The sequence below is a fragment of the Impatiens glandulifera genome, chromosome 3, assembly GCF_907164915.1.
Source record: "Impatiens glandulifera chromosome 3, dImpGla2.1, whole genome shotgun sequence".
Lineage (NCBI taxonomy): Eukaryota > Viridiplantae > Streptophyta > Magnoliopsida > Ericales > Balsaminaceae > Impatiens > Impatiens glandulifera.
Window position 1 is genome coordinate 35904902 of NC_061864.1, and position 16145 is coordinate 35921046.

The 16145-nt window shown below is 33.5% G+C and overlaps 2 protein-coding genes across 4 annotated transcripts; both read right to left on the reverse strand.

The window, feature by feature from the left end:
* Positions 1-941: 941 nt before the first annotated feature.
* On the reverse strand, positions 942-13891 carry LOC124930644 (MICOS complex subunit mic60-like). Of its 3 annotated transcripts, XM_047470975.1 has the most exons (13): positions 13661-13890; positions 13349-13412; positions 9497-9989; positions 8952-9388; positions 8771-8875; positions 8468-8620; positions 6988-7065; positions 3425-3517; positions 3214-3333; positions 2254-2331; positions 1754-1933; positions 1511-1612; positions 942-1438 (listed from the first exon to the last, which is right to left on the reverse strand). In XM_047470975.1, the coding sequence occupies exons 1-13, from the start codon at positions 13684-13686 to the stop codon at positions 1217-1219; spliced, it is 2151 nt and encodes a 716-aa protein (XP_047326931.1). In that variant the 5' UTR covers positions 13687-13890; the 3' UTR covers positions 942-1216. The 3 variants fall into 3 exon arrangements, with proteins under 3 accessions (XP_047326931.1, XP_047326930.1, XP_047326929.1); XM_047470974.1 differs by having other exon boundaries at positions 8973-9989; positions 13661-13891; XM_047470973.1 differs by having other exon boundaries at positions 8952-9989; positions 13661-13891.
* Positions 13892-14962: 1071 nt separating this feature from the next.
* Positions 14963-15782, reverse strand: LOC124930187 (secreted RxLR effector protein 161-like). The gene is made up of 2 exons (XM_047470544.1): positions 15287-15782; positions 14963-15015 (listed from the first exon to the last, which is right to left on the reverse strand). Exons 1-2 carry the CDS (start codon positions 15780-15782, stop codon positions 14963-14965), a joined length of 549 nt encoding a protein of 182 aa, XP_047326500.1.
* Between the last annotated feature and the right edge of the window lie 363 nt (positions 15783-16145).

The window sequence follows — 16145 nt, forward strand, 5'->3', positions numbered from 1 at the left end:
TCAAAATTCCAATGGTCAAACTACTTTGACATTTAGTCAATATAATTTGACCCAACATATTTTCCATTTCAGTTTCATTTCATACAAAAACTCAAGTTTCAATCCGACAATGATTTATTTAAAGTACTCATATTTGACATTCAAATTCATGTTAATTGATTCACTAAGAAGATTATAGATATCATGGAGTAAGAAAATTTCTAATTTTAATTTTTTTTATTACTAACATTAAGTAAGATATAATATTTTTTTGTTAACCAATTCATAACAGGTATATAATAAAATTAAAGTGATTGCAACATAAATCAAATAAATATACTTTATTTTGTTCGATAATAAAATGTCAATTTTATTGATAACTAGGTAATACTAGAGAGTAAGTAAAAAAAAAAAAAAAGACCTATCATACATGTCTCAGAAAATTTTCTCTCTTTTTGAGGGGTGAAATTATTCTTGATCCAAAACATCTAAGAAATTTTCTCTAGAGTTTTATCATTTGTTATGTCAAGTTTTTCAACAAATTTGAAAGATTGTATCTAATTAAAATATGTTATAACTTAAAATATGCTATATTTGAGGTTTAATATTTAACCATTATAATGTATATGAATTTGAATAATTATTTATACATTTTTTTTACAATCATGCCAACAACGCATGAGTTCCATCTAGTTTAGAATGGAATGTCTAATTCTTTGATAGAAGGTATAAACTAACTTAATTTCGTGCAATTATTCTTTGAGCGGAGAGTCAAGAGTGTACCTTAATTTCATGCTATTACTTGAAAACTCAGTTTATTTTTCAAACTTATCAACACTAATATCTAAATTATCTTCATCCAGTTTTTTCCTTGATTTTTATAAAATAAAAAGTTTTTCTCATAATAAAACCTCATAAAAAGAGAATGAAAGTGAATATATATAAACTAACAAACAAACTAATAAGATAAAGTATAAATAATATTATTAATTTCATAAATAGCATCCCTTTCCCTAGAGAACCCATACCAAACAGTTTGATTCAACATCAAAATTGTCAAACCACAACGTTCATTATTGTTTCATAGGAAACATTCAATTTTATAAGCAGAACAAAAGGTCAAACAAATGACATTTTTATTGTACATACCCTTGAAATCAGGTAGTTATAATCTAGCATTCTAGCAAGACCAGCTTGGAAAAAATGATATGTTGTATAAAACCTTTTTATAATGGTTTTATGTAAGGCTAATGGAAGCAGCATATGCTTGAAGCAGAGTCAAAGCTTGTTCTGTAATAGCCCTGTTTCTAGCACGTTTAACCCAATCCTTGATATCTTCGACTTGTATACCTTCAACGCCGTTTTCAAGAGCATCAGCTGCTTCGGGTAGTTTTCCCTCTTCTAGGAATCTCTCCACTTTATTTATAACTGATTCAATCCCATCGCCAACTTCCTTAACCTGTATTATATCCAATGTGAGGCTAATATTTAAATGTGATAAAAAGGAATGGGGTTAATTTTATTTTACCACCTTTAAGGAGGATGCAATATGTGCCAATGAATGTGTGATTATGCCACCGCCAGCAGGTGGGATGAGGCTGTAGTGCCGCAGTGTTCCTTTTAAGGTCTCAAACTGAGAAAATATCAATCAAACTAGACTGTCATTAGAAGATCAATAAAAAGTGAACCCGGTAAACGAACAATCGGAGGCTATTTGCATTTCAGTCAGTCAGTTAGGTTACATTATCAAGCACAAGATATTCTCAGTACTGACCTTATGTCTTAGTTGCAAAAGCGTGTCTGTTCCACAATTCTGAGTTTCTGAAGGCAACGATGAGAGAACCAAATCTAAAAGTGGTTCTTTATTCATATCCTTAAGATATGTGTGCAGTGCTTCTATTTCGTTCAGAATAGGTAAGCCTTTAGACAACGCATCTTCCAAAGCAAGTGCTCCCTGCAGAGAATTAATTACAAACGATAGCATTACAACAGTATATGCATAAAAGAATATAAAAAAATAGGCCGTGGGTAGTTTCCCATACTACCTCCACAATTATACAATTTTTATCCTACAAGTATCGAATATCCCATTTGGGATACGAATTCATGCCACAAGATTAATCCCTTTGCTATAATAAATAACACCAAAGGGATTAATATCCATACACTGATATATTAACAGGGACTGCTTGATCCAAGAAATTTTATTTGTAGTCAACTTTCTCATGGATTATTCAGAAATAAACTCTATGAAGACTGGAGGGAAGAACATACCAATGCAAGCTTGTGAAGGGAATGACTTTGGCGTGCCTCTTCAGATCGTGCATAGAATGCCATGCATAAAGCATTTATCTAAAGCACAGAGAAAGAAAATGATAAAAAGATGTGAAAGAGTTAATTGTATTGACTTGAATGGCAAATGTAATAAAAAACTAAACTCTGTGAGAAACACAAAATGTATATTGCCGAAACACAGTTTGACATCCAACAAAACTTTAGGGACTCAGACAGTTCCATGCTATTAGGACTAGGAGTACAGATAGTACTCAGACATCAGAAAACTTCTGGATGTCTTAATAATATAAATTCTTTGGTATGGTATATATATATATATAACATTTGAAAAAGATAGGATGAATATCAACAGTGCATCTTGATTTCTAGTTTTTCCAGATTCAATGCAACTCGAAAAATATTGTCATAAAAAACATGTATATTTGTATGGGGAAATTAACCTGGAAACATAGGGAAAAGGGATGGAAATGCAGTAATTTATGCAAGTAACAACCCCTCATACTTCAATGAACACTTCATCCTTTCCTACTACGAATAACTAAGATATCATGCATATTTTTACCCTACAAAACCATAAATATAGCAATCCCGAACCTTAAACTATGTCAATCGAGGACCTATTTTTCCACATGTTTGCATTTGATACATCTTCAAGGCTTTTGTTCTTGGTTTTGCAGATTGTATAAACTTGGAGAGGATAGAAATATCTTTGGATTAAAGCTGATTAATTGTTATCCTTTAGTATTATAGAAAATAAGAGGGCCTAATATATGCTTTGGAGTCCTAGACTGCTTCAAGGTATATAAACCTTGAAAAATAATATATTAAAAATGATTCACATTATTCAACTACGAGAAAGTTGAGGTTCTATTCACTTATAAAGTTGAGAAAAATGAACAATTTCAGGTGTGTCATCAGGAGCAGCAAAAGAACCCATACATTGAGATTTGCTTCTTCCATTTTTTCTAGCTGGGATGATTTCTCGCTAGCAAGTGCAGCTGCCAATTCTGCCTTTGCTAGCTCCTGGACTCTCTTCAGATTGGATTCAGCTTCAGCTTCCTGTGGTTCAAGATATTAATTTGAATATCAATTCTTATAAAAGGTTATAGAAATAGCTTAGCTTTCCTAGTCTATGAACTCAATTATGCACCTTCTGCTCAAGCTTCATCTTAAGTTTATCGTTTAATTCTTCTTCAAGTGACTTGAGAGCAGAAGCAGTTTTCAATCTTTCTTTCCGCAACTCCTGAAATAGGGATGAAATGATGATTTAGATGAAGACATAGATGGCATTGAATGTTGGAAAATAAACAGGGCCCTATAGGGGTAGTTATCAGTAAATAACCATATCGGGAAGCAGTGAATCCAAACAATGTTAACAGAAATCCTGAATCATCTCATAATATCATGTATGACAAAAAACAATTAACGATGAAGGTTTAAAACTTAAGTGACCAGCAAGCACTTAACGATATCACTTAGTCTCAAGTATCATTGATATACTTCCCTTAAGTGCTTCAAGTATATATTTGCTAGAACGCAACCAATATCTTTTGAGTTCAATGATGATAGTTGTTGTCTCAAGAGTCTATTTCCTGACAAGAAAAACATACCTTGAAAATAGAAGCAGTCCCAAAGATATGCGGAATCATCGTAATTTTGCATCTGACTGTATTATTTTTTGTCTTTGATTGCTTAAAGGTACTTAGTGACAATTACAGTTGTGCTTGCAGAAAGAGTTAAGGCATTTACCTTCTTGAGAAACGAGGAACCGAGATATCATGCTATGTTTTAGCGCAGAAACGGATACCAAACAAATTAAATATAAAAATAAATTTTATCAGATCTTTTATTTTTAAATTAAACACAAAAAAGTTAAGGTCAAATTCTAAGAAATTAAATACTTATAAAAACTAAAGTAACGTTAATAATGGGTCTTCTTTTATTTGAAGTTTTTGTGCAACATGTAGCAAATATGGAGAACATTTAGGACAGAAAGAGAGAGTATAACCGAATATTCTACAATCCCCCTCAAGTTGGATCGTATAGGTATTACAAATCCGATTTGCAATTGAGTTCTTAAAATCTTGGCCTTGGAAATCCCTTTATCTCAGTTGAGTTGTTGAGATATATACGACTGATTTGCTCTCAATATTCTCCAAAATAAAATGCCTATCAATATTCAACTGTTTTGTTAAGTCTTGATGCACTGGAATCTTAGACCATACTAATAGTTGATTGATTGTTACAAAATATATGATTCCTAGTTCAGAAGATTTAGCTCTGCTTCGAGGATCAGAGCTTGTATTTTTCTCCTCTATGTAACTTAGTTCCCATACATAGTAGCAGTAGGCAAAGATGGATTTTCTATAGATAGAGTTGCTAGCATGGTCATCATTGATATTGATTGCCGTACTTTTCCCACTATTTCTTTTGACAACTGTCCTTTTTCATATGTGAATGTGAGAAACCTGAGAATTTTGTAGACTGCTTCGATCTGTTCTTCAGTTGGACTATGCAAAAATTGACTTACAAAACTTACTGCAAAATAAATTTATAGCTTTATGTCCAATTGATAGAAATGTTATTCCAAACCCCCCTTTGTCAATCAGTAGGCTCTCGAGGTTTGTGCCAAGTTTTTATATGAGTTTTTCTCAAAAACAAAACTCTTAATTCAGTTGATGCAATGGAAGTTCTTTTTTAGTCCGGAGAGTCACACATATAGCCCTTTTGAGTAGATGAGTAACCAATTAAGACAGGGTTTATTGATTTTGATCTAGTATGGACAAAAGTATAGCAACCAAATATCTTTTGAGGGAATATATGATGAAAGATATTTTGTGTGAGGATTGGAATGAAGGAGTGTACAAAAACATGTGATAAAGTTAGGGTTCTTTATGGCAATCTATTTATTAGGTAAGTAATCGTTAAGACTGCATCAGCCATAAAGTTTGAGGCATATGGTAGTGAACACAAGGGATCTAGCCATTTCAAGGTGTTAATTTTGTTTTCCTCCTAGCAACCCTCATTATTATGGGGAGTATTCAAACATGAGCTAGTGTGAATTATTCCAGAATTCCATGTAGGGCTAGGTATGACTTAAAGTGAGCACTGATATATCCTTGTATAACGTCTGCTTTATGCACTTGAATAAATGTTTAGAATTGGTTCCTAATCACTTGGTAAACGTTTATGAAAATTAACAACACTTCACACTTCTTTCAAATGGAATACCAAAGACATACAAGTATGGTCGTTTATAAACAAGACAAACCATTTAGCTCGTGATAGTATCTTCACTTTGAACACCACTCACACATCATTATGGAGTAAAAAAAGGGTGTGTTGGTTGATATGTAACTTTGGATATGCAGATCTAGCATGTTTAGCAAATTGACACATCAAATCACACAAGATGAGTCCTTATAAAGAAACAATTATGGAAAAAGTTTTCTATGTACATGAATTTTGGATGGTGATGCTAAGTCATTACTTCACTTACTAGAATTAAGAAACTAAGAATATTAGTTCAAAGACATTAAGAATGTTGCTTCAAAGAACAGGTCTTGGTTGTGAGCAAGTAGAGGACAAAAATAAGCTTAGAAATTCCAATAATCTTCTTCGATCCGATCTCCTAATTCACACCTAGAATGAGTGTATTTAGTAGAAAATCTGAAGGCAAAACACAATTTTATTATACATAATAGCTTGCATGCCAATTTATGGACTAGTAAAACCTCATGATGAGTAAGATCTTTTGTTAGTCTAGACGACTCTTCTCTAAGTACCAAGGACAACGCTCCATCAGCTATTCTAACAAACGTCTTAGTCTTCCTAGTATAGAAGTTATTTAAGAATTTAGAATTACTCGACATATGATCAAAGGCTCATGAGTCAACCACCCAATTAATATTATGGTCTTTGCTAGAGTATAGGGCCGATAAAGCATTACCTTGCTTAGCTACCCTACCTATGATTGATTTGAACCAATTTCCATGTTGCTGAACATTTTCTATAGTGTGGCCAATTGCTCCGCATCCAGCGACACTCCGGCAATTCAAACGTCACTCGCTGTCATCAACATCCAGCGACACTCAGGCGATTCAAACTTCACTCGCTGTCATCAACATCCAGCGACACTCCGGCAATTCAAAAGCCACTCGCTGTCATCAACATCCAGTGACACCCCGGCGATTCAAACCGTCACTCGCTATCATCAACATCTCATCCCCTCGACAACATCCTCTCCGCTCTCATAGCTGCCCAAGGCTCTTCCTCTTAGGTGACTAACATTCCCATCAAAACTCTTCCTAAGTGATTTGAGGAAGTATGTGGCAAATTGGACACTCTTAAAATCTATTACCCAACTTGAGGGAGAGTGTTGAATTATATCTTCATCTTCCCTGGATTAGTGCAATTTTGCTTGCACTCAACATGTTGCTTTGTTTACGAGTGTTGTCAGTCTTCACCTTTATGGATTTCTCATGTAAACAATAATTCACTATCTAAATAATTTCCCTCTCTCAAATTTCTACAATAACAATAAACTAAAATACTGCCCAAAATAAAGTCAACCTACACGGAGTAACAAACAGAAGCAATTTGCAACGAACATAACAGAAAAAGAGAAATTAATAAAGTTAAGAAGTAATCTGGCAAGGAAACTTGATTATTCAAGAAAACAACAATGGAAGCAAAACTTAATGAAATTCTTACCTTATCTAGTATGGCTGCCTCTTCAGCGTACATAAGTTCCCTGGCCCTTGTATCCTTAAGCTCCTTCTCATACTTATCCTGTATTTAAAATCAAGTAACATCTGAATCTAAGTGATCCAGTGGACGTTTTCACAAATTACTATGGACAAATCTACTAACATGAAAGTTGTAATGATATTTACACGTTACGAACTCCAGAACTTATTGAATATGTAATCTCTCACCAAGTGTGCTTCCTGTTATTAACTCAAGAATCTAGTAAAATATGTGAACTAACAAGTGTTGGAAACAGTACCATTATGTTGATATATGTGAAAGCTTTAATTTGAACTTTAGAAATTGAACTTAAACATTAAAAGATTTATGTGAGAGAAATCATTCAAACACACATAAAATTGATAACACGTAGATTAATTTCAATGTGAAGCTGAAAGAAATAATGATTGGCATATAATACACATTAAGCTTGAACAATAAAATGAGCAAACCTCAGAAGAAGTTGTGATTCCTTTGCATAATTAACATACAAGATAAAAAAAAAAATGCTCAATTGGATTGCTATTTTCCGTGCATAAACATTATCCATGTTTCACCTAACCACTTTATCTTCCTCTCCAGTTGTGGGGCCTTCACCATATCAAAGGCATAAAGGCCTCCCTTGATATACTATTTCCCCACCCAACAAGAAGCTTGCATTATTGCATGATAGGATAACAGACAATACAAAGGCCACTAAACAAGCACCAAATAGAATAATCCTCCCACAACATCACATTACACAATAGACCAATTTTTGTGTGTAAAGCACCAATAACAATGACATCAAAACCGATACGATGGCTAGTCTAAAAAATTAGATAATTGTATGTCTAATGACATAAGTCAGCTAAGTAATTAGGTGTATAAACAAGGTTAGATAGCAAAGACGATACACTAAAAACTGCATAGAATGTGTATTTGAATGAGGAATTTCATGAAACAAATGTAAACAGAAAGCAATCTTTAAGTTATATGGAAAAAGAAACTCAAACAAATACATATAAGATTCCACTATTTTGTTTTGTATAAAATACATATAGGATCCCACTACATATACTAAAAACATCTGATTTTGTGTTGTATAAAATATGAAAATAGTACATTTATAAACTAAATTAGTAGGTAGTTACTACTAGTAATTGCCACTATTACATATAGGATCCCACTAACACATCAACTACTAGTTAGACTATCTCCACACTATGTTTCATGCTTGTGAAGACATCAAGGCCAGTTATTTACAATAATATATCTTACTACCTTACCAAAATAAATATTGAGCAGAATGTCAAGATATAATTATTTGATGGATAATCCTTTTATGCATTAGAAATATGCAATGGGATTTCCATATTATTCATATCAGAGAAAGATGTCATGAAATTGTAGTTGAATCATATTCAAATACTTCCAATCAGAGAGGTAAATAAGGAACAAAGACCTTCATTTTTCTCTTTTGCTCGGCAAAAATATGAGTATCCAACTCTTCTTGTCTTTTCTCAGCTGCATGAATGGCTTCTAGGAAGTCAAGAACAAGTTTTCCATCCTTCGACACATAGATATCACCAGAATCTTCATTTCCACCAAGCAAATCCTTATTTAAGAAAGAATCAGGGGTTAATGTCATACAAAATCTCATTGTATACAAAATGAGGGAAAATAATACATTAGTATGTAGCATCTGCAAATCATACTGCAGAAATGGCAGAAGATTTAAATCAAGGAATATGTAGGCACATCCAACCTTATATGTGTTTAATTGCGTTGAGATAGGTACTTCATCCCCATCTCGCAGGTGATATGCATCGAGAAGAACACTTGGTTTGTCCTCACCGAGAGAACCAACATCCTGCAAAAGGCAGTCAGTTGTCGCTATGAGTAGATGTACCTATGGAACTTTAGGCAACAAATAAAACAAAGTATACCATTGGCGAGTCTTTAGCAGCCTGTTCTTCAGTTGGGATTGACTTCACCACTTTTTCTTCCTGAATTGCACTATCATGTGATAGAATCAGTGTTGTATCAGATGTCTCATTCTTCTCCAATATATTTTTACCCTCTTGACCTTTCATGTTAAGGCTTTCATCAGATGCTGTGTCTGAAAGACTAACTGCATTTTGAGATATTAAATTGTCTTGAGAATTACTTGGCAACTCCCCATCTTTTGCTCTTTCTGAGCTTTCTTCAGGTTCCATTTGATCCTTAACATTTACCTGAAATGTAGATTTTCCTCCATTTTCATTTATATTATCTGGCTCATCAAGTAGTGAATAAGGTTCTAAGTTCTTCTCTGCACCATCAACCTTAAGACTGGATGTAGTTGAATCTTGAATACTGGATATAGTCGATTCCTGAGATTCTCCTCCAGTTTCATTGATGTTATCTTGGTCAGCAACTAGTGAATGGGGTTCTAAGTTCTTCTCTGCACCATCAACCTTAAGATTGGATATAGTCGATTCCTGAGATTCTCCTCCATTTTCATTGATGTTATCTAGCTCAACAAGTAGTGAATGAGGTTCTAAGTTCTCTGGACCATCAACCTTAAGACTGGATATAGTTGAATCTTGTATACTGGATATAGTCGATTCCTGAGATTCTCCTCCATTTTCATTGATGTTATCTAGCTCAACAAGTAGTGAATGAGGTTCTATGTTCTTCTCCAGACCATCAACCTTAAGACTGGATAAAGTTGATTCGTGAATACTGGGAGTAGTGCTCTGGTGTTTAATGCTTTTCGCTTCACGTATTTTAGCAGACTCTGGGAAATTGTTACCATCTTCAATAGGTTTTTGGTTTAGTTGATAAACACCAAAGACAACAGCACTTAGTGCAGCACCAGCGACAACTAGCTTTGGAAAATAACTTCCTGAATTTGGTGGATTACCAGCTGAAGTAGAACCTTGAGGTGAATTTCTCTCAGGTCCAACTGAATATTGCTTTTGAAAGAAAAGAAGCATGGGTTCCTGATAAATATAGAAAAGAGCACGTAAATAAAAAAAACATAGAAATGTGTTTGATAATAGAACGTAGAACCACAAAAATTGCAACAATTCCACCAGCTTGTCTTATTTATTACAAATACAAAATAGACACGGGTCAAGCAGCTTTGAAAACCTAGTATACCATTATACAAAATTGGGGGAAATATCAATTAGAATATTTAGAGGTTACTTAATATTTCTTCCTTAATTAGTCCACCAATTAGTCTTTTGTGTGCCTAATTAAGTTTAGCTTCATTATGCAATTCACATCCAAGAAACACATTTCAACAAAAAGAGATTGACAAAATAATATCTATGAAAGAAAGCAGAAATAAATATATTAACTGGACCACTGCAGCAGAAGACAATGTCAGGTGAATCTAAGAAGTTGATCCAAGATTATTTATTGAATAAGTTTCTTTTGTATCTCTCAATCTTTTAGGTTCCACACAGTAATTATTCTCTAGTTGATGGCACAATATGATTGTGTTACAAGGGATTGTTAGGGTTAGGTTTCCTAAGCCTAAAATAAGCTGACGGTAGACATAACCCATGTCAGCAGTTCTATTTTTAATTATGCACAATAAATAATTATAAATAAGGCAGTTAGCCAGAATATGGAATACTTAATAAATAATTATTTATATGGAAATAAATAATTATTAATAAGGTATTAGCCAAATATATGGAATTGGCGGAAAGTTAATTATGGAAGATGATGGGTATATAAAGAAGTGATCATAATCTGCAAGGGTACCAGACAATTTTACAGAAACCTTCTAAGGTCAATTTCTCTATCTATCTCCTATCTCCTATCTCTTCTTCCTTAATTGTTAATTTCTTACTCACTCACCTAATATTCACAATTGCAGATTGCAATTGTGAATCTCATTCTCACCCTCCATTATATTCTATTCTACACTTAAAATCAAGGTATCTCTCATTTATAGCTAGGTTATCAGTTTAAATCTACTTTAAGCTATATCAGATTGCTCACCTTCCCTTATAGAAAATGTCATCTTATCTTATTCACAGCATACTTACAATGTGTTTATAACTCCAATTCTTCCACGTCCTATCTAGTTTAATTGTGTTAGCCAGACCTTTAGAGTGAGAAGATGATCAGTTCAAGTTGAAAATGGCTTTTACCACCAGGAGCTCTTTAATATGTTAACCAACATCCCAGCCTCCCAATTTGTCATCCATTACAAGCAAAGTTGAAGTTGTTCGCCCCGATGCTAATGTAATTCTTGTCAATTGACAACATCACTACAATTCATTTCTATATCATGTTCATAAATTCCCTTAACTTCTATATCATTTTCTATTTTCGCTAGTTCTAGATACCTTTAGTATTTTGCATGATGCTGATATGAGGGACTTGTTTTTAATGTAGGAAGTTAGCATTACCCCACATCAATGACCTCTACTTCAACTTAAGGCGTTACAAGTGGGAATCGAACCTGTGACCGTTGGTCTCTTAGGCACGACTCTTTCCACTTGAGCTACCCTAGTGGTTGATATGAGGGACTCTCTAAGGGATTTTATGCCCCAAGGGACGGCCTAGCTCTGATCATAAGGCCCTCAGGATATAAATACATGATAACAATCCAAAGGTTATGAGATCAGGCAATGACAACATGTCATTTGGCATACAAGATTGTAATAGAGGTAATCATTGTAAACAGAAAGATAATTGATAAGCAAAGATGGATCATAATTAGGAGATGATTATCATCATATGATGTATATAATTGGTAGCCCACTCATCTGAAAACCATAATGATCAACATTTGAGCTTCTATTCATCTGGTTCTCACCTCTCCTCTCTTCTCAGCCCTATTCTCTTTTGATGTTACCATTGATATCACACCCTACATCTTGCACCCAACATTTCCAAGACTGCTAAACAACCCGAATTAATGCTATTTGCATGACCACATGATGAAAATGATTGGATGAATTGTTTGTCTAGAGGAAGGTTATAAAGACACCCAGTAACGGAGTGAATCATCCAATTGTCATAGCAATCACAACTCCTATCACACCCCCACTCAATTCATAAATATTTTTTTTGACAAAGGTCCATGCTCAATTCATAAAGATTGATTAGCCCAAATTCAACAAAAAAGATGTGGACAGTTGGATCTTGACAGTTAAACAAATCTTTGAGTTGGCTGGAGACCCCTTTTGCAACAAGGTGACAGTTGACAAACTCTTCAAGCTGAAACAGCCTGAATCAAATATTACATTGATCGATTCAAAGAAATTTTGAACAAGTTACCTCGTCTCCCAACTAAGAATACAGTGAAGAGACATCTTAATGGACTAAAGGATGAGATCGTCAATTATGTTTGCATCCTACACTGAACAATGCTAAATGAGCAATCGGTTTATCAAGCTAAAAGAGGGTATGTCTAGTTCTTTGTTTACTCGTGGCTACCTAGTCAGTAATGGGCCTAATCGTTGCCATTACTACAAAGATCACCTTGAAAAATAAGCTCACTACACTGCAGCAATTGACGGGGCCACCGCTAGCCACTATACCTAAACCCAAGCCACGAAACAGGTAGACCAAAGTACACTTGAAGAGAAGTGTCAAAATGGCTTTGTTTTAATTGTGACTAGAGGTTCGGACCTAGTCACTACTGTAAGCATAAGTTATGAGAACTAATAATAGAATTCATGTACAAAGCACCACAAGGTACAATTAAAAGCACAAGTTTTATTCCATCACATTCAGTGGGATTTAAAAATTACAATTATAAAGCTAACCATCACGTTTTACTGAGTTAAATGCTTAAACTTGTGCACTTATTTATAAGTTAGTTTGGAATTTTAATAGCCATGGGCATAAAACCCTTAACAAATAAGAGGCCAGATGATCCTAAGATAGACAACCAGGCTGAAAATTGGCACAACCCACTAGTATATGCATATGTTGTTGATTCCTTTAAGATATTTACTCCCAAGCGCCTATGGGGTATCTATGGGATGAACTATGCATCATAAGAATGTAATAACACAATAGAATCCAAAGACTACTTGATATTCTCAAAATGATTCAGTTGAGATCTGGACATGATATTGGAACTCATTAATGCAAGGTGCACTATACAAGTTGGAAGTACTATAGAAACAAGGCTATGGGAAAACCTAGATAATTCCAGTGTCATCAAGAGAGTTCCAAAAGACCAAGTTACCAATCACATTCTACCATGATGAATGATTTTAACTATTAATGTCATATGTTAAATAGATTTTGGACGTTTAATAATCAAAAGAGAACGGTTGAACAAGCTAAAGGAATAATTTCATTATCGAAGTGAATATCAGCATGCCTGATTTATAATCCCATTAGGGATCCTTCTAACTGACCTCCGTGATGATAGCTCTAACATTCTCCTGCAAAATAGAGAAATCGTCACCTAACTTATTAATCACTATTCTTCAACAGGCAGTTTATTTCTTATGAAAATTAACTTCGGAGCTCCCTCAGCAAATCTATCCCCAATTCGGACAAAGATTAGCAGAAGACAAACATAAAGATGCATGAAATGAAAATCTGAAAAAGCATATCCAGTCAAATGGAGTGAAGATGAATTGAGTAATAGTACATTAGCCTAGTATATCCAAGTGTGAGCATGAATTACCTGCGAAAGACGATATGTCGATACATGGCTAGAGACTATAATGAGAATGGAGACTATTAGTGGAACTTGAAGTGCGGTTCCTCTTCTGTTAGGTCGTCGAGAGATCAAAACTAGAAATTGATGGTGTGGGTGTAGAACCGTCTTGTGTGTATATGCCGGAAAACTTGAACAGGGTTTCTTTCTTCCCAATGAAAAAGTTACAGGGTCTTCTCTTTTTCTTCAAACCAGATTGAAAAATACGTGACACAGTACATATGTGTTGTTAATGTAAGAATAGTCTTTGAGAGTAATTTCAATTCCCTTTACTTGACTGAGCCGAATTCAGCCCTCAGTTTTTTTTTTCATTTCTTTTTTTTTTTCAAGAAAATGATAAATAAATAATTATTAAAAGAAGAAAAAAAAATTCAAATTTTACCAGCATAACATTTGCGTACGAAATATTGAGATGTTATGTTATAATTTAAAAAAAATATTTTTTTTATTTAAAACTAATAATCAAGATCACCATATTAGAAATTTAATAACTAATCAATTAAATTAATAAATATTATATGATAAAAAATAATAACAAATAAATAAAATAGAATTGAATAATTATAATATATTAATAAATATTTTATTCTTTTGAATGAATTTATAATATTAATTTTTTAATATTCTAATTAATCATCTAAAATTAACCTACAAAACTAGTACCAAAAACAAACAAAAAAAAATGATAGTTAAATTGACATTAATTATTAGTCTCATTAAACTTATATTGGTATGCTAGACAAGTTTAAAATGTCAAAATTTAAAATTGATAAACATTTATTTTACCTCATTTTAGATGTGTTTATCATTTTCACGTCAAATTTTTTAATTCATATTTTCAAATTATTATATATATTTTTCAAACTAAAATATGGATAAAATGACATAAGATTTACTTCAAATTTAAGAAAAAATTATATTACATATCTTATCCTTTAAAGATTTTTATTATTAACGGTATTTTTTTAATTGATCTTTCGAATTATTATATACATTTGTCTAATAAGTAAAATATACCTAAAATGACATATTAAATTTTTTGTGCGGAATGCAAGAAAGTGATGAACAATGAAGTGTGAAAAAATAGATGAAAAGAGATTTTTTATTGTGAAAGATGAAGATAAAAAGATTACTACAATGAATAAGGATTACAGTTATCTAAATTAAAAAAAAAATGTAAAACACCTAACTTAATAAGCATAACTGTAGAGTAAATGTGATGTAACTGAAATTATTAATCCTACACTAAAGGCAAAACGTTACAAATCTTCACCTTGCCTTAGTATCACCCAACAAGAAAAGCCTTATCAAGCTATTTCCAACTTTCAACATTCAGCAAATTCAAACAATTAGTGAATTTGCTAAGTGGGACCGGTTTCATGAACATGTCAGCAGGATTATGATGTGTGCTGATCTTCTTCAACTTGATTCTCCTCTCAGTACGAAGAAAATGGTAGCGAACATCAATATGTTTGGTTCTATCATGATGCACTTGATCTTTCGCCAAACAAATAGCACTTAAGCTATCACAAAAAACAATTGTCTGATCATGATGGATGCCATGGTCACTGATTAATCTTTTCAACCATATACCCTCCTTGGTTTCTTCAGTTAGCGCCATATACTCTGCATCGGTAGTGGACAATGTCACAGTCGACTGTAATGTTGCCTTCCAACTAACCACAAAGTCACCAAGGGTATAAACATAACCAGTCATTGATCTTCTACCATTGATATCTGCAGCATAATCTAAGTCTGAATAACCAATTACGAGACACTGATTATTACTCCCATAAATGAGACCAACATCGGATGTGCCTCTCAGATAGCGAAATATTCGCTTTACCGCTTTCCAGTGTTCCTTACTAGGTCGAGACATAAAATTGCTAACAACACTAACTGAATACGAAATATCAGGTCTAGTGCATACCATGACATACATTAAACTACCCATCGCACTAGCATACGGTACATGAGACATATATAACTTCTCAGCTTCAGACTGTGGTGCGAATGCAGACAAATGATCAGTAACAATTGCAGAAGTATTGAGAGCCTTTGTTGTACTCATCCCAAAACGAGACAACATTTTCAAAATATAATTATTCTGTGAAAGAAATAGCTTCTTTTGAACTCGATCTCTTACTATTTCCATGCCTAGAATTTTTCGTGCTCCACCTAGATCTTTCATATCAAACTCAAAACTGAGAAGGTCTTTCAACTTTTGAATCTCCGACATCTTCTTGGCTGCGATCAACATGTCGTCTACATACATGAGTAAATAAATCAAAGAACCATCATCGATTTTGTTGTAATAGACAACAATCATATGCACTCCTATTGTAACCATGTTCAATCATGAAATTGTCGAACCGCTTATACCACTATCGAGGAGACTGTTTAAGTCCATACAAAGGCTTCTTCAGACTACAAACATGTGTTTCCTTACCAG